This window comes from Melanaphis sacchari, unplaced genomic scaffold, assembly GCF_002803265.2.
Source record: "Melanaphis sacchari strain LSU unplaced genomic scaffold, SCAv2.0 Contig36_pilon_pilon, whole genome shotgun sequence".
NCBI lineage: Eukaryota > Metazoa > Arthropoda > Insecta > Hemiptera > Aphididae > Melanaphis > Melanaphis sacchari.
Window position 1 is genome coordinate 2473537 of NW_020271232.1, and position 25111 is coordinate 2498647.

General features: G+C 29.4%; 2 protein-coding genes across 3 annotated transcripts in view; one reads left to right on the top strand and one right to left on the bottom strand.

Annotated features, from left to right (window-relative positions):
* Positions 1–333: 333 nt before the first annotated feature.
* LOC112596965 (uncharacterized protein CCDC198-like) lies at positions 334–7476 on the top strand. Of its 2 annotated transcripts, none has more exons than XM_025342857.1 (3): positions 334–453; positions 5230–5387; positions 7170–7476. In XM_025342857.1, exons 1-3 carry the CDS (start codon positions 444–446, stop codon positions 7290–7292), a joined length of 291 nt encoding a protein of 96 aa, XP_025198642.1. In that variant the 5' UTR covers positions 334–443; the 3' UTR covers positions 7293–7476. The 2 variants fall into 2 exon arrangements, with proteins under 2 accessions (XP_025198642.1, XP_025198641.1); XM_025342856.1 differs by lacking the exon at positions 334–453 and adding an exon at positions 3883–4274.
* A 5040-nt stretch (positions 7477–12516) lies between these two features.
* The window catches only part of LOC112596905 (serum response factor homolog), a 73072-nt gene continuing 60477 nt past the window's right edge, over positions 12517–25111 (bottom strand). Inside the window, exons 3-4 of the mRNA XM_025342742.1 lie at positions 22504–22669; positions 12517–12927 (exon numbers count right to left, since the gene is read on the bottom strand). Coding sequence (XP_025198527.1) covers positions 12680–12927; positions 22504–22669 — 414 coding nt within the window. The 3' untranslated portion in view covers positions 12517–12679. The remainder of the gene's footprint in view (positions 12928–22503; positions 22670–25111) is intronic.

Below are 25111 nucleotides of genomic sequence, written 5' to 3' on the forward strand. Positions count from 1 at the left end.
ATATCATCCTAAGGTTTTTAGTGTCTACGGCTTACGGCGATTACGAATATCTTTTTTATATATAGATCGCCCACACAACTACAGCTATAGCAGATGCGTTGCACTATATAGTATATAGTATAATAATGATATATAATCCAGGTTCCTCTTATACGCGCCACACTTTATAATTATTTTTAATCTCAAAATCGCAAATACATAAGTACATATTATAACCCAACTTTCCTTCCTCGCCCAAAATTTATATTACTAGTTAATGGAATATAATTCATGTACCTATACAAATTACGTAAATACAAATTCTTTATACACTCACTAAAGCAATATTTTTGATAAAACGCAGCAGTGTGATTATAATTTATAGATTAATTCGTTCAATAATATTGCATACGACGTGGTTTTATGACTATTGGGCATATTAGCATATAGAGAATCATACGGAAATGGAAATATGTAAGTATCATTTATATATACATATACATATAATATTAACGATTATTGTTGTTATCGAAAAAAAAACGATTACTTTTTTCAATCGATGGATAATTATATGGTGTTGTAGACTAAATAAAGATTAGATGTATCATGCATTTATTACATTATGTATAGCGTATTAATAGGATTTAAACAGTTTCTTGCTAATATCATATGTCAATATAACATAATAAATGGTTTGTGTTCACGTGCGTGCGTCATAATTGTTTTAAAATTTCGTATATGCGTTTTAATTAATACTATTATTATTATTGGTAATACACCTTCAGTTTCATGCGAGGCCCATTACAATGTTTTAATATTATATTCTTAATAAATTACTGCTGGAATAATAATTAAAATCAAAAAAAAATTTCAAATGTATATACCATTCGATTTAACTGGTGTCTATATATACAACAATAGATTGCAGTTCGTTATAAAACAATACTCGTATCCCTATACCAACTGAAAACCAATCGACGTGGTCGATACGGTTGTCGAATAAATTATATTTTTGTCGCGAGCCTGCAACAGTGCGACTATGATATAATTCACGGTGTCTTCGTCTAGTTCGTCCTCATTGCAATCAGAAACTCAGGTTTCTCGGCGAAATATATTGTAAGCTCGTCCTAATTGGGGAAAGTGGGGTGTGTGCAGGGATGAAAACTTTTAAAAGTTTCGGGTTCATTGTATTTTATTTTATACTCCATGTCAATGTTCATTTTTTAAACTGTCTGAAATTCATTTGAATGTTTGACATTATAATAATGATTATATTTAAGCGGTTAAAAATGCAAATTTGTGTGTATGATTTACTAATTATTATTATCTATCAAAGAATCAATCAATTCGCAATATTATTTTCATATGGCACAAATAAAATTAATATAATTTATACTAGTACATAATATTATCTACGTAGGTACTTACGTATACAATATTAATATCAGTTATTTAACTTGTTTCAATTTACTTGTGCTTATAACATATTATATTATACATAGAAATTATACAGAATTCGTAATAGAACACAAAGTCGAATCCACAAAGACATAACAAAAAATAAAACAAAACAGTGTTTATGTTTTTAAAAATAATTTAGATAGTTTCGTCTGTGATGGGAGAGTTGGGTGTTTATTTAGGTACTATTTTACTGTGTGCGATCCCAGCATGATAAAGAACACAAAAAACAATTTTTTTCGATTTTCGATGGGTATCTTTCAAGAGGGTGCACGATATATTATGTGTCTAGGTATTATGCAACGTATACGGGTTATACACGTACAAACGATTAGCCACTGAGGAGCTGGGAAAACTATTTGTATACTTATATATTACATATAAGTGTGTTATTATGTACTTATATAACTTGTGAGTTGGTATACATCGCAGTACGAACAAAAACGTCGCCGTGTCAAAAGTGCCGTTTTACATCTATGATATGTACATATACGTGTCTTACAAAATACAGTTATATATATATAGGTTTATAAATAATATCACTACAAGCATACGTGGCGTACAGGACACAGACGGCCATAGTCGTGTGTGCGTGTGTACCTACGTCACGCGTGAGAAGAAAGCGAGAGATTAATAGCGAAAAAAGGATTTTGTTTTAACATAATATATGAAATATATATGTAATTCGTGTACACCTATACGGCTATACACCAGCGCGGTCTTATGATGCAAATCGTGCGTCTCTCCTTCGGCGGCTAGAACGCGTGCACTTGCCTATAATACGCGCACATATATTTATATATACACATTGTTTGTAAGTAGTTGTGACATTGCCGTATGGACCACACGAGATCAAACCCGAAGTCATGACAGTGTGCTGTCGTACGTGTAAAATAATGACGACAATGACAATGGTGATGGTCATGCACGCAAGACACGTTACGTTTGCCAAAAAAAACCCTTAAGACATCCGAACCGCGTTAACGTATACAGGTCAGTGGTATGTTTTCTGTGGGAAGGGAGGTTCAGGGGCCCCTTATCCGCTCCTCCCAGACCATCGACAATTCATTATTATAATGACCATATAGTTTAATACATCTCAATATAATGGCTTTTCATTATATTAATTGTTAATTGTGATAAATTAAAAAAAATATACGTATGAATGTATGATATAGGATATGCGGAGTTGTCGATGTTATTAAAGTATTCGGCTTTTAGTACATTGTCGAGTAAAAGTGGTACACCCTGCTATGTAAAGTTGTTGGTTTTGTTTTTAATATCACGAGTCATGTGTAGTATAAACTATTCCTACTGTACATTATATGTTATGTGCCTATAATTTTTTAACTAGGATTATTTTCAGTAAGCAGTACTTAAAAAAAAAAAAAGAAAAGTCTTCCCTCAAGCCTCTACACTTGATTCACCACTGTCCTTGCTTAGCTAAGATAATTTATAATAATAAGTTTAAATGCGTATACTGACATATTGCATACATTGAATGACAGCTATCTGCACATATAATCGCGCATTTCTGCATTTAATATAAATGTATATAATTATTAGGTATATTGAGTGTGTATACTGTATAAAGTGCATACTCAATGTACTGTATGTGAAAGAGTTGCAGTAGTATCGATTCTTAATAATATTATTACTCCTTTAAACATCCCCGATGAAGTTCTAAGTGGTATTTTAAAAATCGGTTATTGTAGGTCTATTTCAAAACAATAAAATGATCCAGATTCGAATGAAAAAAAAATCATCTCCCCACACACTATTGACGAACCTTTAAAACTATTTCATGAGAAACGCTGAGCATTTCTAGTTTTGACTTCACAAGTACTAACTATAGATCCAACATGCTACCAGAAAACACCCACAAACACACATCATTGTAAAATAATCGCTCTGTTCAAAATATAAAACATTAAATAATCTCAATAATTTAGTTTTAAATAATAGTGTAATTTATACTTAAAGTCCATCGCTAAAAAAATTAGTTAATTACGTTTGTTTGTCATTACTCATTACTTAAATCGCACAAGATAAAACAGTTCACGACAACGAACACCAACCAAACATCATTATTGACACGCGGTCACATTATACGGATTTCCCATTATTAATAATTTAATTTAAATGTAATAGGTATGGTATTGATATTATTTGTGACTCAGTTTAGCCGACCAATCAATTAGGATTGAATTTATCGGTTAACAAAATTAACCTAACGATTTAGAGTTCAATTTACCTAGATTCGATTGTTCTCTCGCAGTCATGTGTCCTTGTGATGGGGGTTGTCGACATACGTTCTCGTTCGCTATATAGAGAATGAAACAAATAGTGGGCGAATAAAAAAACGAAAATGACATGACCGTAGCCGAGGGCGTTTGCGCGGTTTTTGGCCGTAACCTTTGAGCAAAGGGTATTGGCGGCTCCGCGCCTGTCCCGACTTCCCTTCACGACACCACGTGCTCGTAAGCTTTATATTCGAACACTTGGGCCCGCCAGCAGTTAGTATAACGCGTGAAAAGCACCAAACTCGATTATATATGCTTAAAATCGTCGTCAACGTTTAATCGCGCAATATATTTTTATTTATTATTTTTTTTTTGTTATTCTTTTTACTACGGCCACATAATATCATACGGTCTGTCGTTGGATAATATCTTGACGGATATCGAAACAGAACATTTTATTAAACACCGTTTTTCTCGATAAACAAGCACACGAATAAACGTAAATATTTACTATAATGGGGTGCGGTGGTTCGACAATGCCAATGCCTATGCCGAACGAGGAATTCAGCAAAATGAGATTGGAAATACCATCACGTTAGAATTACATTTTATATTCGTCAAAGAATGATATTAAATAGCATTATTTATAGTGTATGTAGAGACATCGTACTGAACATTTTATTACTGTTTTCGTGCATCACATTTGATATCGCTTATTTTAATATAATAAATTATCGCCATCGTCCGTGTTTAAAGTTTAGATATTTTTCACTATTGATTTATTTACATAACTGTAAAATATAAATATTTCTAACATCTGCTCTACTCTATATGTACACGATATAGTCTTAAACTCTTAAATAATAAATTTATTTCGCTTCTTTCGCGAAGATTCTAACACGCTATTTTTGTACTGATTTTTAATTTTTAAATTGAGTTATAACTATGTAAATATAACAATTTTATAACAATCATAACTCGTTTTGAAATTAAAATATTAATAAAAGCCTAAGAAATATCCTAAATAATATTCTTGCATTTTAGTTTTAGTAACAGGTCAATTTGTTCTTAATTCAGAAAATTAAAACCTGTTAGATCTGTTCTGCTTAATGCTAATTTGCTACGTTGCACTTGGGTCAGAAAGAGAAAACAAATAATGTGCTGACATCCACTTGAAAATATCATTTTCTAGTATGCTTATTTATTTATATCGACTTCGCAACAGACCTTGTTATACGCACATCACGATTGTAGAATAAACACTTTAATTTTATTTATTTATTAAAAGTACCAGCTGGTAGTTCAATGGTTATATACTTACATAACAATAATACCATTTTCGTATAAATTTTTCATGGGATCAATTACCCATTAATTACCTATAGCTGTCGAAAACAATTCCTAAAATATTTTAATTATTATTAATAACAGAGATATTATTGTTATAGTATATTTTAGTGGACTTGTCCGTTTCCATATTGCTTACCTATTAATATACTTTTAATCATTAAATCTACTTATGCGTGTGTTTGTGTATGTGTGTATACAGCTATAGCATTTAGCGTTCCGTTGACCGAAGAAGAAGAAAGCGTCGTGAAAAAACATCCGCCAAAGAGACTGAGAATGTTGGAGGGACAACAATCACCACCGTTAACTCACGAAATGCTATTGGAGAAACTAGCGGACGCCGAAAATAGACGACAGCAGGTGACACCCATACGATTATAATATAATATTCAAATAAAAATAATAATAATTTTTATATTTCTAATTAATTATTATTATTGTTGGTGGTATTATTAGTTTATTAAATTATGTACTTAATGGTCTACATTATGCGTTTATTTTCCATATGTGGTTGGAAAAAGACAGTTTTCGCTGCGATTAATTCGAAACCAGAATCGGTTGCCACGTTATTATTTATTCACTCGTTTTTCATATTACATAATTATAGAGAGACATATAAATAATAAAACGAATAATAAAAAGCACCACATTCTAGTGAGTGAGAAATTTTTGTAGGGAAGGGGTTGTAGTTTTTTTGTTAAGGCTGTTAATTTTACGGACTAAATATTTTATGTTCTTGTAAAATGCATTAGGACCTGTATTGAGCAAATAAAATATTACCAATAAAAAATAACAAAAGATATTATATAACAATAATTTGTTGTGCCTTACAACATGTGTATAATATTTATTATCAATTTAATGTAGTTACTGTAGAGTATATTGCATTTTATATAACAAACGGGCGATTTAGAATTTAATTCCTGGATCAAATGAAGTCTACGAATCGGTTCCCGCTTAAAATATTACTTATCATCATTAAACTGTTTAAACTGGCTATTTAATGTATAAAACGGTAATCCGATTTTCTGAGAATTTAAATTTATAAAAATTGAATTTGGAACTAGTAATTAATTGATTATAATTTGAAAGAATTTTAAGTTTGAATGATTTATTTAGTATTTAAAATGTTACGGAGTACCACTACTCTTCTATAGATACTTCGTTATACGAGTATATATTTATCAGATTCAAAAAAAAAATTAGATTAAAAAAAAAAAAAAACTATGTTTTATATGATTTTAACGTTATTTTACGCTTGGGGAAATTATCCAGAAAATTTAAAATAGCAAATATATATTTTGAGTTATTTCCTAATTAAAAAATATGTTGTGCTGTATTTTTATGGTATCCAAGTCTTCAGGAAATTTCGTTTGGAATTAAAAAATTAAGACATAACGCGGTCTTAGTATTTTATAAAATTATTTAAAACACTATTTTATCGATCATTACAGCCTTGTGTATACACAATTATTACCATATAACAAACAACCAACATAACATTATTATATTAAATTATTACGACAATAACGCAATAATAATATTCTAATGTGATATTAGTAATAATGGGCATGATGCGTTCACAGTTAACGAATTCATATTTTCATTTCAAAAGCTTTTAACTGTAATCATAATGATAATAATTAGTTGACATGCGCGGAATACGCGATATAATAAGACATAAGTGCGTATGGGTATTTCGGGTGACGCAATTTCATCAGTCAATGGTACGAGTTATGAATTAAATTATAATTACATATCGAAATCTAACTATGTATACTCGTACGTTTAATATATTTATAATTTATATAATACGTCAACCCTATCAATGTGGTTGCAAATAATATCTTATAACATATATATATATATATATATATATATGCCATATGGCGTAACTACCGATTAAAGAGAATTTTTAAATAAACACGATTGGTTTCAAAATCAGACATAACTATACAAACATAATAATATATTACGCTTGTATGGAGTGTATGTTTTAACACTGCACAACACTATTATATTGCCCCACATGTATTCGATTTTTAAGACTTTTAAACGATGAAATTTCGTTTACGTACGGGTTGATCAATTTAATTCATGATAAATTTTGCATAAAATGAAATTTTACTGTATTTCTTACAGATCTTAAGCCAGAGGATAGAGTCGGCCAAGACGCTGATGCGGCCACGATACAACAGCGCTAATAAGATGAACGTCGACGAAGCGTTGGTGGAGGATAAGGACGACGTGGGCGACGATTCTTAAAAAAATAATAATTATTACGCCTATTTAATATTATTTATATACCATAAAATATGTCCATAATATTTTACTGTTGTATCGTGTATTAGACAAAAACGATACTGTTGTTCTGTTTACATATATATTTATAATAATTATTAATTGTTAATTCTGATATTGTATATTTTAGCCTCGTTTACCTATTTAATTTTCACACACTTTTAATGGTTCCGTTTTGTATATTATTATAAGAATACAGTGAACTGTACAAATACAATTACAGCAATTAATAAAATATGCTTCCTTTTACACTTTCCATTAGATATTGCGTCAAGTATATAATGATTATAATTCCCAAGCACGATTCATATGTTTGTTATTTTCCAGACAATCCAGACACATACGCATGTAAATTTATTCACAGTATACATAAATATGTTTTTAGATTTAGATTATTTAAAAGTTAGGAAAAAAGAGTTTTTAAGTGAGTTCCCTCAAAAGTGTAATTTTGAGAATAAAACAAACACTTAGCTAACATTTATCAGTTTACAGTTTTGTACAAAAATACAAAAATAATGTTTTCGTGTATTCTTTACCACTACTATTAAGTATTAAATGATTGTAGTAACTTACCATCGTGTTATTTTCATCGCAGTGACTCCAAACACGTATCAAGTGGAATAAAAATCACCCCTCCTCTGTAGATTTTAACGATAAACTATGAATATAGTAAAGTGTTTCACAGGGTTTATCCTTGCGTGTCTACCAACTTTTTCTATCACAGCCTAGTCAAATTTGCCAAATCAATACCATAATATGCAATTGTAATTTGTATTACATTTATACCTACATTAGTTAATTAACGATTTATTATCTTCATTGTTGTTATTTTATTATTATGTTAGAAGGTCTATCGATTATATTGTAATAATATTCGTTTTAATGTTTCTATTATATGATATATATATATATTCATGTATGCTTAATAATATGTTTAAGTGTATGCGCTTCGTCGAATAATAAAGTTTATGCATATGTACAATGTGATACACACAACATTGAAATATTGTTTAAAAGCCTTTTGTCAAAAAATTAATACAATAGTTCGACGATTTGCATTTACGAATGGCGTTTGAATCCATAATTTTTTTTTATACGCCAAACGCCTTTTTGCAGTTCAGGTCACTACAACGACTGTCAACTGCAGCAATTGGACGCTACAATATTATTATTAGTCTCTGACTCGCTGTCCGACTGTTAATATTCTTGACATCGTTCTGGTTTCAAAAAATTAAGGCATGTCTCCGATTACGTAGGTATACGTGACAGTAAAATGTATGAGCTATGCAAATTTATCTGTTTATATATAAATTATTATTTAGATACGTTACCTATAGGCTATAATCCACAGAATAATATTAGTAGACTAGATTGTTGCAGGTTATAATATCGCGTGTACTCTACGCGTATAAAAAATGTATAATAATACGGTCGCACAAAAATTTGTGTGGTATCGTTGATTTTGTGTTACGACTTACGGTGATTTATTATTATAATCTGTCAAGATATTGGTAACGGTAATAACGATATTATAATAATTACTGCGTTCGGTCAATATATATATAGAAGAAGTAAGCTTTAATATTGCAATACTCGGTGTTTTTGTTGTTATTATAGGTAGTATATTATGATTGTTTGTCTAAATTATTTAAGTATACTAATATATTTTAAAACGTATTACCTGAAAAACATGTAAATTCCATCAGTAGTAATAATTGTTGAACTATATAATTTTTCATTTGAGACTTAACCGTGCGTTTAATACGTATTTAGATGTTTTTTGTGAGTGTTGAGGGGAGGAAAGAGATATTTTCTTCAAGCAAAATTTTCCACTTCTCAAACTATTAAATACAAGAATTATGAATGTTTTTTTAAATTATTTTTTATTATATTATATTTTAACTGTTTTTGTTAGATGCATTATAACAATGAGACAAATAATATTAAATTTGAATTTATCTCTTTGTCACTGTTGGAAAATTTGTTTATTAACATTTTATCATCTGCGTCAATGTTTCGATTAATCGATAAAAGTGTAAATCTCACTAGAGTAGATTCTGAAGTCGAATTTCTTAAATAGGTTTTGAATCTTATGAACGTCAAAAAATTACGATCAGCCGTAGCGATGGATGTCGGAATAGTATTGGATAGAATTTATAGTATTTGATACATATTTGGGTAAATGATTATAGACACCCAAAGTCTCTATGGCAGTTATTGCGGGTCTCCAGATACGGTTTGTTTTTATAAAGATCAAAATTATAGGACGAAATATATTTAGCGGTCAAATAGATATATAATATGAAAAACTTGAAACTAATAATTATTCTTAAAACAATAATATTTAACTTATACATTTACAACTTAGTCCTCTGCAAGTAGAGGCAGAAAAAATAAATGCGATAATAAAAAAATAACGAAAATTCTTGTAAAATAAGATTTTATTGATAAAAAAAATAGGTATACCAATGTATAATGATATAATTTTATTAATAATATTAATTTTTTTTAAATTTAAAAAAATGTCAGCCAAATGTAATACTTTAACAGTGTTTTGTAGATATACAATTATTTATAAGTCTATTCGTTTTTATTCAAGAATGATAAAATATTAAATGTAAGTGTAAATTTATTTTCATTTCTTTTTAATTATTTTTAAATTTTAATGTGAGTTACAAGTGAAATAAAAATCACACTTTTACATTTTTCAGATGCAACTTTTAAAGCAGCTAATCCACATATTTTTTGGCGACACTGTAAGTTTTACAATTCTCCTAAAAACCAATATCTATAGTATTATATTATTATAACTATAAGTATATAATTATCGAAATAGGTAATAAAATAGGTTCTGGATAGGCTATTTTTTACTTAAATGTCATTTGATAAATTGTGTGATAAATAAAACATGCGCTTTAGTAAATGAATATGTATGAAATATTGAAATGTCAGTAATGTATTAATATTATTTTGTAAATATGTATTTACATTTTTTTTCTATTTTGTAATCACTATATAAATGAATATGCGGCATTGCAAAACTGCAATAGTTATGATATTTTTCTGTTTTTTATACCATAAGTCTATGGAAATTTTAAAAACAAATTTTTCCCTCTTAATTGTTTGTGTAATAAGGTTAACAAATTGATTCACATATCATGCATGTTTCTGAACATTAATAATTAGGTAATTCAGTACTTGTTCTTGTGATAGTTATAAAACAAATGATGAATTTTAGTGCGTGTTTAATAAATCGAACAAATGCACTAAATTGTAGCGTCATAAAAACATTAAATAAAAAATAAAGTCAATATTATTAATACAGGTTCAAATCGTTAAAATTATTGTTAATTAGATACAAAAATAATCAGTCGGTGGACAAATCTATTGTAAGAAAAATAAACTCGAAATAATATTAGTTTAAGTCAATTTAAATTATACAGATTTTTTTTTTCAAATGATGGTAAATTATAATATACATAAGTATTATACAATCGACTTGATGTTATTTTTATTAAAATTTTGGTTAATAATTATTAATAACAATATTTACAGTGTATGTAACATACTAAAGCATTTTATAACAATTGAAAATTTTTACTTTAAATATACGTTTTACATAATAATTATATTATAATACTTAAAATATATATATCTTTGGTCAATTGAGATTTTGTGAAAGTTAAAAAAAAATAATAATAATATTATAATTAATAAATCATTGATATAGTTTTTATAATTAAAAAATTTAACGAATAAAGGCTGGTGGAAGAGGTAGATAAAAAGGAACAACTTATAAGTGTCAGTTTAAGTATGGAATATTATATTTTTTTCCAAGTGGTTAAAAATCAATATAGATTTATAATATATAGATAACTACGTAATTTTAGTCAGACACTGGATTGATGTTAAGACGTAGAATTTTTTATAAGGTAAAATTGATCCAATTTAACTCCAGGAATTACGTTATGCTGTTACTGTTTCGTTGTTTATAATTGATCATGATTTAAGTAAATTATAGTATTATAGTCTATTTGCAATGCACATCTAACGAAATTATAATGATAAATTTAAAAAAATATTTTGGTTTTTATTATTGATATTTAATTGTACTGAAATTACGGTAATTTCGTTTTAAAACATAGAAATGGTGGAAATATTTTACAAAATAATTTTAGAATTGCTAAACTAGGTATATATTGTATAGAAAATTACAAATAAAATTGAAATGGATCAAAAGAAGTTTTAAATACATAATATGTAATCCGTATAAATTAATTTAAATAAATTGTATGATTTATCTTAATAAGCAAAACTAAAATTTGAAAAAAAGATTGTTTTAGAATAATATCACGAATAATATTATCACCTATACATACGTGAAAAATTATTGGTAAATTTTATCGCGAGAAATGACGTCATATCAGGGGTCAAGAAACAACTGGAAAGAACGATCAATTCTGAACGACAACTTTAAATTTAACGCACATACACAATTACATGCAGTTTTCATAGTGTTTATTCAGTGTACAACTGTACATAATAATGCTGTTGTTTGGTATTTATAATCTTGAAATATTGTATATTTTATAAAACGTTGTATAATTTTTATTTTTTTAATTAATTTGTGTATATAAAAAATGTTATCGTACGAATTTTGATCGAAGACATTTTTTTATATTATTATTATGTGTTGTTAAATTTAAAATCAAATAAAAACATAAAATAAAATACTAAAGGTATACATAAATGATTAATGTATAGAATGCTGTAAATCGTCCACTTAAAACTGTGCTTACGCTGACCAGGAAAGGTCGTTATGATTAAAAAAAAAAAAACGTGGATTTCGTTATAAAAACTAAATCATGCTTAAGAGGGTTCTTTTGGAAAACAATTTTCATATCCTCTGTAAAAAGGTATGTGTATTATGTGTATATATCTTTATACAATCTGAGCTCTGAATGTGATTGTTATTATATCTTCACTTTATTTTTACTTAACTGTTCCAGATGCATTTGGGGCAGATATTTAAAGCCCCACGGCGACAACTTTACTGTACGTCTGTAGACGAACCGGAAACCGAGAAGAAAAATTTATGCACATAGTACAAATACAACTAGAAGAGGCGATATAAAGATGTAAATAACACAAAGATTAACATACACAAAAAGGATCAAAGACGAAAAAGTGTGTGAAAAAAATCTATATAACATATCGCAACAATAATAATAATAAACATATAAATATTTTGTAAGACGCTATCGCGGGCGTGCACATGTATATTCAGGTACATATTATTATAATGTCATGTACTTTGGAAGTTACATAGACGCCGGCCGCCTGTAAGGATTTCAGAGTTCTGATTTATTCCGCGACGACTTGCTGCTGAGATCGGCGGGCGTCTGGTGAGCCGCTGGCGGATTCGGCATGGGCAGTATGAACGGCTGTTGTCCGGACGCCTGAAGCTGTCGGCCTAACTGCCCCAACCGGAACAGGACGGCCGCCTGTTGTTGTGGACCGGAAGCGCCGGACGAATTAACCATGGCTGCTAGGTTTGAGTACACTAATTCTGCGTTGCTCGACGTCAATCTGAAAATCCCTACAACAATGGCGAAAAAAATATAAATTCCATAAATTCTAAACGAAAATTTGCTATTACATAGATTATATATATATATATATTTCGCATTTAACGTCACAATAAATTTAATCGCATTTTGAGAATTTCGATAAAGTGATCAATTTCTCAATATATAAATTATATAAGCCATTGGTCAGACGAAAACGTCATAATCTTTATTTCCAATTCGTTTGTCAATTCGAAATCGTTATTGTCTATACGCGCGCAATTCAAGTTACTATAGTTAAAATTAGTATCCATAGATAATTTGTAAAATAAAAATAAAAATTTGTGACTTCAAACTAATAGCTAAAGAAAGCTTTTATACTCGGGATTCCTGGGGTGGTTTGCATGTTAATATTTAGGTTAGGTACTAATTTTTTAAATCTTAGAACTCCCAATCTTTGGGCAATATCATTCAATTATTCGAATATATAGATTTGGCAGAATTATAATCTCGATCATTGTTTCCGATTAATCACATTAAAGTTCGGACGAAGTCGAGTTATACAGAAAGTACGTCTTATTATTAGTAATATATGTGGATGAACAACTACGTTATTAATTTATTAAGCAGAGCATACAATATTCATACAAATACTCAGAAGCAGTGAGTGACATTCCTATATATAGAAAATTATACTATGCGTCTGTAATGTTACGGCTTTATCGATGCAATAACACGCGTACGTGACGACAAGTCAAATTTATATTATAATTACGAATTTAAGCGCATGCTGATATAACAATGATGTTATTGTTTTTCAATATCGTATACAGAGCGGCTAAAGGGGATTCAGCGTACTCCACTATTGACCACGTTAAAATATAAACAGTTTTAAATTATCTACTCAACATTGAAAATTTAGAATTTAACAAACACATCTGATATAATATATCGAGCATACTTTACTAAAGTCAAGTAGGTAAGAGTTTAATTGGAAAAAAAATCACGGGTTTTACCTAAGATTACTTAAACATAATTAATCATTTTCACGTAATAATTAATCGTGACAATAGTTTATTGTTATTTAAATTTAATTACAATGAACATTAAAACCTGTGAAATGTCGTCTGTCCACTATTGTAACTAAATAATCGTTAAACATTTGAATTTTTTTCATACATAGGCCTATATCGAAATAATCGAACAAATTAAGCGTCAAGGTGTTAAGGGATGTCAATCACCACCACCGCCAATTTGCCAGTTTTGTCGATTTGCACGACGAATCGAGTTGATTATGATCTGCGGTCACAAATGGACGACATAAGTTTTCTCGGTTTCATTTTACTGCCATCGTATAAGTCGTGCTCTTGTACAGTCATATTATGATGTACCTATAATTAAAAAGCGGCATACACAATTACACAATAAAAAGAATCGACGAGAATAATCTAAAAACGATTTCGGTAAAGAAAAAAAAACTGTAACGTATTCACCAAGGTAATACTCCCTAGATAAAGTCGTGATAAAATAAAAACTACCTTCCTCGTAGTCATAATATTTACATGTACGATATATGTACATCTGCTAACTGTAATAATTGGCAATAAAAACACATTTCAGACGCCACACACCGCTATATAATCTGTATAGGTATATTTCACTATATTATAATATGCATCTATATATATTATATGATCCGTCTAATCATTCAAATCACAACCCATCAACAATAGCGTATTATAATATATATTGTACATATATGTATCATTTATATATTATGGGCAAACGAGAACCCATTGAATATTTTATGAGATTTAATGTATATTGCGGTCGACCGAGCAATGTAAATAAAACGCCGTTTAAAGAATATTATTCGTCGAGCATACACGTTCAATATTTATTATTATGGCGAAGTGTGTGTGCGCTTGTCATCATAAAACGATTGGTAATACGCGAGGGAACATAAAGTTACGTAAGTTACGTAGAATTGCACGTACCTATATAATAATAATAATAATAATATATTATTATTATGTATAATTTTTTTCCTGTAAAAATTCAGTCAGTGAAGAGTGATATTATTATAATATACCCACTGATCGACTGTAATAATGCCGATTTCCGTGAGTTAGAACGAAGAAAAATTATAACGATGTAAATGATATAATTACACCTTCTATAATATATTGTCTCGCGGTAGGACATCAAATAGTTTGTATACTCTGCGCAGAGATTTTTTTTTTTCAATGATCGAAACTCGTTTATAAATTTATCGAATTTTTTTCGACTTCGGCCGTTTCTTGCAGTGTACTAACGATATAATTCGTATGTACAAAATACAAATACGATATATTATGATGTTTTAAAATTCATGACGTACCATTGTTTGTTAAATAATTCCGTTGCATTATGATTACGATAACCTTATTGTACGTAGGTACCTACCAAAGTATCTACCAAATACAATACAAATGTACCGTTACGCGTGTGTGCTGCAGAAAAAAAAACGAGAAGAATTACTGCGATTAATATAAAATAATACATAAGTTAACCACCGTTCGACAGTATTCACATTAATATTGCTGTGTGTATACTGTATATATATATATATATATATATATATATATATATATATATATACACTATGTGCACGAACAATATTAGTTATATATTAAACGACGACAGCAGCGCAACACTAATTGTCAATGCGCGATGTGTTTCAGTGTTTGAGGCACTCGCAAAATCATCTATTCACTCTTCATTCATCAATATGACAGGAAATCAATGATGGGGCCACTTCCGCAGTCCGCACTAAAAATACATATATTATATTTTATATTATACACCTACAAAAATAACGACGACGACACAACCGTATTTTGTGATGACTCAATCGCAACGACTTCGGCGCGCGCGCACGGTTATTTTTTAATAACTTTGTTTTGTTTGTAAGTGTTGTGTGTTAAGGATATTAGATACTATATGCATAAACCATAACTTATGAATATAATAAACAATAGATTAACAAGCTCGTGTTATCGACAAATGTATGTAATCGATACCTGCAAAGTGCAGACCGTATCGTCGTCGTTTTTTATATTTGGGCGATATTTTGCGGAGCACCGAATTTGTTGACATCTAATATACGTCGTAATTGTATTAAATATTATAGTAGGCCGTGTCGAATTTTAGTTTTCAAAAACTGCGCTTGTATAGGTACCTACGATTTTGAGTTTGACACATTCAATCGATGACCTATTTTTATACTGTTCAAATACTAAGCACAATCGGACACAATACTATTATTATATATTAAAATGTAGTAGCGTTTTTGAGAAAGTATTTGTAGTATATTTGTACGTTTGAGCATTTTAGATTTTCATAAATGATATTTAAACATAATTTAAAACTAAGTAAAAATTAAAAACTAAACTAAAATTTTCTCATTTATATAATTAAATTAAAAATACCTTTAAAGAGGAATGATTTGAAAACTACGAATCAAGAAAAATCATTAATGATAATTGATAGCAAACACGGTTAGTGCCGACAGCGCCGAGTCTTATAAATTTAAGTGAAGCAAAATCAAAATATTTACACACTCGCCTGCCACTGAGGATTTTAACATATTGCTTTTCATTTGATCTTTTAGTTATTTATTTAATTATTTATTATAGGTATTATGTAATGTAAAAAAAAAATACATATATAAATAAAACCACCTATCCTCTTTATTATATGAAGCGATCGCTTTAATTTATGTATAGGTTCGGCGCCACTGGGAATTGGGATACCCTGTATGTTATTATAACTTATTTTGAAATTATTATAAAAAAATAAAAATAGCAAAACCGTTAAAAGTAACACCGTACAGAACTAGAAAATAGGTCAACATATACAATGTATTGTATTAGCATGTCTAAAATAAATATTTAAAATAAAAAGTTGTATTATAATGTTAATAGAGTATCAAAATGTTTAAGGACAAAAATAATAAATTTGAAAGAACAATAAGCAAAAGAAGAATACAGTAAATGTTAAATAATTATTGTATGTTAGAATTATCCAATAATTTCATAAGTAAGTATGGAATATAGAAATATAACTATAGTTATTTAATAATAAAATAAAAAATATAAATCTATTTGTAAAAAAGATGAAACCAATACATTATTTTTTAGAAATAATATTAATATACATACTTATGTAGTTTTAATATAGGATATTATAAAATTTTTCATTATTCTAAGAAAATTTAATTAACAGCAAAAATGTGTACAAAAACATATATTTTATGTAATTTCAATAATAAAAACTGTACAGGTTTCTGTTGTTCTAACTTTAAAATGGTTTTCAAGGGTTCATATTGATTTAAGAGCACAACACTAATTTATAAGTTTATAACATAACAAATCAAGCACTCTGTAGATACATAGATATTCAAAAGATACTGTTTATGTGTTTATGTGTATTTAATAATACATAATTATTTCTAATTTAACATTAATCATAAAATTATAAGATCCATTTTCATTCAAAAATGTTTATATTACTTCACAGTTTATTATTTTTATCAAAACTATTGGGAAATTCAAAAAGTAACCTTTTATAGTATAATCTGTAATCAAAATGTTAAGATAAGTTTTAATGAAACTTGAAGACCTATCTTTATGATTGTTCTCAAAAAATTAAAACAGCATAAAACCATATAAGTTATAAACCATAAACAGTTTGGCCACGATTTCTGTTAGCAATTAGGATTTTAATTAAGTACTTATAGTTATAATATAAGGACAGTAAAATTTATTAACATGTGATTTCTTATGACATATTGTAAGCATTTTACATAAGCTGCTTAAGTTGAATCATTTATATTAATATAAGCACACACATACTCACTATCAACTTTAAAATGTCTAATTAAATATAAAAATTATTTATTCAATTCATAATTAAACCAGTCTTTGGGAAAAAGGATATATATAATATTTAATTAATTATATATTTGTTATATTGAACGGTATAACTTAAATTTAATCATTGTTTTATATCAAGTGAATTTTAATTTCACGTAAAACATGTTTGATGTTCGACATTGACTAGAAAATTTAATGTTTACATAACGTTTTAAAAATAGATTCGTTTCATTGTGTTTTAGTCGGAAACAGAAAAAATATAGCGTTAATTCCAACATAATTTACAACCATTATGCATAAAATATTAATTTACACATATCAGTTTATCATATGGTAAATAAATGCTATTTTATAAAAAAACATTATATTACTATATTTAACATTGTACTTGATGATATTATTGTTTCTTTGTTATGTCAGAAAGTATTATTTGTTAAGATTCAACGAAGAAAAAGAGAAACCCGCCGTTTTCAGATTGCTGAGATTACTCTACTATATACACTGTATATAATATCATATTTATATGGACAGGTGCGCGGGCGTATACTAATCACAACAGTATACGATATAATACTATATATCTTAGTGCTGTACATATGAAATATACCTACATAATATTGTAATCATCGCGGCGATATTCAATATCGTAGAATAAAAATAATAGAGCGCATTCCATATCCGGTTGCGGGAATGTGTCTGTCCAATAATAATCGTTGTCGTAAACGATGGATACGTTTACACGGGCACGCGTCTTATAGAAGCATTTATCCCCTCTACTCATTCGTCCCCTCCCAAAATATCATTAAGTCTATTTATTTTCTCGTTTTTCTTTTTTTATTTATATGCATATACGCACATACGTATACGCATACGAAGACCGATTAGAAGTAAAAAAAAAAAAAAAACACACACATGCCCGCGAGAACGGGCGACAATTGTACCTGCCGGTGAAAATCCAAACAATTACATACGTCCTAAATGACACGTTAAATTCTCTTTGTCACGAAGTACTTGACACTTCGTCGCCGTTCGTTGTCGACGACGATGGCAACACAATATAACCACATAACACTGCTGTTAGCCATTGAGTAGGTATACATACCTATATATACTTTGAGCACGGACGCACCTCACACGTGAACGTAAAGATAAAATAATAATAATAATGATGATGATAATAGTAATAAATTATAAGTAATATCACATTTTAGTTTTACACGGCCATTCAAATTTTTACCTCACAAACTAGTGGAGATTACATTAGGTTCTTGTATAATCTCCGCATTATTTATGTAACGATTAGAATGACTGTTAAATATTATGCGTACGTTTTTAGTGTAAATACTCGTATGTAATACACAGATGCTACAAATAGTTTCTAATTTAATTTGAAATAAAAATAGAAATTGTGACGTGTATTACTTGAAGTTAACGAAAACACTGTCGTATTTTCTATAGGACCTTATCGTAGCGTACTACGCAACTAACAGTGTAAATGGTAATCTATTTAAGTGTTATTGAAAGCCATTTTTGAAACAAAAAAATCATTACATTTTTAAACTCAAAAAGTATTTAAACTTTAAAGTTATATCTAATTAAATTTTTGTTTCAGATTTGATTGTTATGTATCAACGAATTGTACGAAAAATATTCTTCTTTGAAATATAAAATTAAAAGTGTATACTGTATGAGTATTGTCATTCAAAAAAGTAAGCACTTGAACGATAACAATAAAAATTATAAAAGTATATATTTTCAAAACTGTTGTTTTGCAATGACATCAAATTAGTTAAAAATGTTAAAAATAATTTGTGTACATAATTATTTATTGTATACAATGTAAAAATTCACAATTACAACGAAATTTTATTCTCGTCAAATTATTTGCATAGCATTATTTTTCATTCTGAATTGACATTAAGCGTTTAATCTCTTCGTGTTCATAGAAATAATATCAATTTCGTCAAAATATACCAACCACGAGAGTTAATAGTACAATGTATATCGATGACCTCCCTTTAAAAAATCGAATATAGGTGTATGTGCGTTTTATTTTTAGTCCATATAATTGTATTTAACTCTTCGACAGCATATTATTATAATGTACAGTCGGTGTTCAAATCAATAACTACGATCAAATGTACGAGAATAATAAAGAAACCGTAGTTTTTTTTTTCCCAAACGTCGCGTCATATACGTTAAACATAATAATATTCATGCAGATTCGAGTGGATCCGAGGCCCCGGGGTATAAAGTTCAAGGGTGATCAAAAAAAGAACCATCACCGCGACCACCATCGCCTGTACAGCACACGTTGACAATATATACCTATAACATTATTATATTGTCACGCGTTATCCAGTGGAAAATCACCGCCCAGTCATTGTGGAATGCACCGTCGAAGAAGTAAGAGAAGAAAATGTATAGGAGATGTTACGTCGAAAAGCACACGGGACGCACACGGTGTGGGTACACGCGCACGTTCGAGACCGAGAGAGAGGAGACGGAAGACAGATTAACTAAACATTACCAAAACCGACAACGTACGCGTACAATGCGGTGCCGATGATTAGGCTAATTTGTGGCGTAACATTAATGACTTAACCAATATATCGACGAGCAGCAGGTGGCGGCCACGGTTTTACGTTCGTAAGCCAAAGAGGAGACTTACTATGTACATAAATTCATCAGACCTCACGTACGCGCGCATAGGCGACATTGTTGCACTCGTTTGAATGTGCCCATTTAGCGTGCCTTTAGTTTGCCTATCGAAATCGCCGTCGTCACGTAAAATATCAATAACAATATTGATATTATAATAATGCAGTATTTATTGATAATTGATAAACATAATTATTTTTCGTCGGCCGAATAACATGTATTGTGGTTATCAACTGTTGTGCATGTTAAAACAGTGATAAAATATGGAACTCAGATATGAAAAGATCGGCGTACGGCCACGTTCCGAATGCGTTTACTGCAAGAGCGTATACATAAACAAAAATGTTGAGACTTGAGCTATGCGCGTTAGTTGAAATATAAACAATAAATAATTGATTTTTTTTTTTTAAAGAACGAAGTTGACAAGAAACGGCATGAATTACAGCGGTATTTATTTTTAATATCTGAATGAGAATTATTCAAAATAATTTTAACAAAGATCTTAAACATCGTACAACCGTCGTGAACAAAATATATTACATAGTAAGGAGTAGTTACACGATGACCATAACCTGGAAGCTTCAATGAAAATTCGCAATTTAAAATGTTAGATTATCAGATAAAGGTATCATATTTTTTTAAATTTTTTTTTTTTTTTTTGAAACAATGCAGTGATTATAATACACAGATAAACCGTAGATAATAAAATTATGTTTTTACTAGGACCCGGATATCGATACCCTAAGAAACTTATAAAAATGCTATAATACATTACAGTATGTCAGTATGATATGAAAAATACTGGAAAACGCTTATAAAATTGTTAAAATAAAAATGCTTTTATTTTAAATTCAAATCAATAATTATAATTTATATTGGTGCATCTTTGATTTACGTGAAAATGTATTGAAATTAGTTTTTATCTTCTAAAATATAATTTAAAAAATCAGTTTTAAGTATTTTTTGTAATAAGTGTAGGTTTCATTAACGCTTTTCAGACGATATTCATACCTGAAAATGTTGATGAGTTGAGTTTTTGCATTTTAATTTCATTCAGTTGATAAAAAAAAAATAGTGAAAATGTCCTAAAACTTATATAATTGACCTAAAAAATTATAAAAATGACCTAAAAACAAAAAAAAAATTAAATAATCTAAAAATGCAAAAAAATAAAAAATAAAAATTGGTTATTTGGATTCGTATACTATTGAAACACATTTTAAGCTAGAAAATCATCGTTTTTGATGTTTCAAAATAAGATGCAAAATTCATTAACATCCGGGCCCTAGCTATTACATATAATATAATTTAGTTTAATAATGTAATCGAATATAAGTTATATATAATAATATAAGTGTATCGTCGTGATTATTGTTACTTATAAGTTTGGCCACTTTTTTCTCGTGTTTATGCGATGTTTGCAGCGTAAGAACTCTCTTTACGGAAACGTGTGAAAAAAAACTCGAATACACGTTTACGAATAGGATATAAGAACCACGCGAAACGGTAGCGGTAGCGACCGTTTCCGGTACACTTCCTGTCTCGGTGGCGGCGGTGGCGGTGTAAGTTTCCCCGAGCGAGAGAGACAGCGACGACGTGACAAACGACTAAACGGGAACGGAAGATGCCACGCGGTCTAGCTGCAGTGAAGTGCATTTTATTCAACAAACGTACGTAGCATACTATATAGCTCGCTGTACAACAACTGCGGCGCGCGCGAGACACGGCTACCGATTCAGTTTTTTTTTCCACAACAATATTATACTTCTTCGTCTCGTTTTTTCTTTCGTTATTATTTTTGCGTCGTCGCGGACGGCCCTCCGTAAAAGGATCCGGTCCGGAACCGATAATGATACGAAACGTGTGCAAGAACGGACGCATATACCTACGCAAGACAAGAGACAAAGTCAAGAGAGATGGGGAGAAGACGAAAGGAGAAAAAAAAATCGACAAAGAAAGAGAAAAACAATAATGATAATAATAATAATAATAATAATAGAACCCGTTGTCTATGCGTATAAAAATACTTACCGGGAGACGCGGCGGCTGCTGCTGCTGCTGCCGCGGCCGAGGACGTCGGCGGCGACGGAGACGGCGGTGACCGCGTGGCTGGACCTGTTGCTGCGGGGGGCGGTGATTCCGATCCGCTAGACTCCGCGCCGCTGTCCGACGCTCTAGAACTCATCCCGTCGGTTTCCTGGAAACAAATAAAACACGTTTTTACAATATTGATTTTTTTCACTATTATTATTATTATTTTTTTTTTTTATTCTGCCAACGCGCTCGATACGGATGATGACATCCGTATCACAATATTTCGACGATAAACTAATACTAGGTATCTATAATACGCGATCGTTCACATGGCAATAGCCAATAAGCCTGTCGTCACTTGACATAATACGTGTGCGATAAAACAGTTAACAAATGCGCACCGGTTCGATTTATAGTATAGTATATATACTATAGCATAGTACTTAAATACATAGGTAGTCCTGAAAACGATGTATATCCGGAATTCAGATCGGAACTTTAAAATTCCAAAAGCGTTTCGAAGTTTTCACTTTTACGATCCGGTACGAATAGTAGGCCTCGTGTTAATCGAAGTTCCTATACCATTTAGTTATATTCGGATAATATTATTAATATTAGAATTTTGCGTATACATACGTTGTATTACGCAGAGGTATCTTATAATATATATATATGGTAACGTAACGCGCTATTTGTAGCCTTGTAGGATATTGGTCAATCTAAGAACAAATTTTTTCATGGAATCAGTTTGCAATTGAAAACAGTTGATAAGTACGATTGACGTTTAATTAACTCGGTCGTATCGATCCTAATGTCAATGATACAAATAAGCTCAATGTAATCAGGTACATAAAAAATATATTTAAGTTTAGAAGATATATTATATAATAAACAAATATAAAGTATGAGTCCATTAATTGAAATGGATCGATAGACCATTGGTCGATTGTAAACGGAAAATACGTAAGAAAAAACTAGTCACAACAAACTTGCATAATATTATGTCGAAAGGGATTGTACGTAAGTGTTATCGAAAACCAATTCACATATAACAATAACTATTATTAAAGTGACTGCTGCGGTAAGTACAGTATTGAGTATTTCCAGGTCAATACTTACCCTGTGTATATTATACACTATGACATTTAGCAATGCAAAGTTTTTAGCAAAAATTAATTCAATCTACTGTATTAATAATATAGTAAAATAATCAATTTTAATGACAATATAAATATATCATAATCATAAAATATCTTTAGTGATAACACTGACAGAATTGTCTGTACTCAGTCTCAGATTTCGTATGCATTGATTTATTATTAAATTCAAATTAAACACACATATTAAAGTTGATCTCGGTGACGAAATAATTTCAACAAATGAATAGGTGTAAAAACAATATAAAAAAATAAATATTTATATAGGTAAAGAGAATTTTGTATAATCATATTCAATCTTTCGATAGTTTCATCTCACGACTTTTATACCGTATATACATTCGTATATATAGGTAATTTTGTTGTAGCAATAGTTAATAATTACGTACTTTATAAGTGGTCTAAGAAATAAGAGGTTAATAGCTACTTAACAGTATGAATAAGTCAAACATGTGGTTTTTAATAATGAAAATAAAAAAACCAAAAACATAATATTATCATAAAATAATTAAAATATATAACACTATTTACTAGATATACAATAATAGCTATACCGTGCTTAAAATATTGTTTCACAAACATTTTAAATAAAATTATTACTTTATTTTAAGATTATATACATTGTGTATTTAACTATAAAAAGTTTATCATTTTAGTTCTTTCTATGTGATTTAAATGAGATAGGTATTTTCTAATACTCATAGTTGATTTTATTTTCAATTTAACTCCTCTGTAAAGGAATTATAAAAACATCTATTTATCAAACCTATTTTTATTTAAGGCAAAATTAAAATTAGTCTCTGTACAAATGATTATTGAACAAACACCTCTTAGCACTATAATAATTTAATGTTGTCGTTTATTTATTATGATCATTTTGCGGGCACGTGAACAGTTTAGTGTGTGATGTATTAAAAAAATAAATAATAATAATAATTAATAACTCCCTGAAAAAAAAATTACCAGTCTAAATCCTGTTCTATTTAACAGTATAATGACTGTGGACGAACATACCGACATTAACAAAACGACTAATAGCCTTTTGTTTTCCGAGTAAAATGAACATATAATTACATTCAAATTAATATCATGCTGCATTATGTTCTCTGAACATAATAACTTTTCATGAACATTAAAAAGAAAAAACCAAATTATATTTATAGTGACGTCGGTCGTAATGGGTAGCAATTTTTCACCAGGTAGCTCGACCTGTGTTTAGGGTGTGAATGTAAACGATTTGTTGTCAAAAATCTCTTCAATTTTCACATAATCCATCATTAGACAATTACGTTACAATTACACGAGCCTTAACGTCTCTAGTACTGTAAATAATTATATATAGGTACTATAAAAATATATGAACACGGTATTAATATATAATGCAACTGCGTTGAGAACACGGCGGTGAAGATAATATTAAGCACTGTTTTAATACATAACAAACTTAC

Coding starts and splice junctions, on each gene's coding strand:
- LOC112596965 (XM_025342856.1), top strand. CDS start 4,196: ATGGGGTGCGGTGGTTCGACAATGCCAATGCCTATGCCGAACGAGGAA. Junction 4,275..5,229: donor GAGATTGGAAATACCATCAC/GTTAGAATTACA, acceptor GTGTGTATACAG/CTATAGCATTTAGCGTTCCG. Junction 5,388..7,169: donor CCGAAAATAGACGACAGCAG/GTGACACCCATA, acceptor TATTTCTTACAG/ATCTTAAGCCAGAGGATAGA.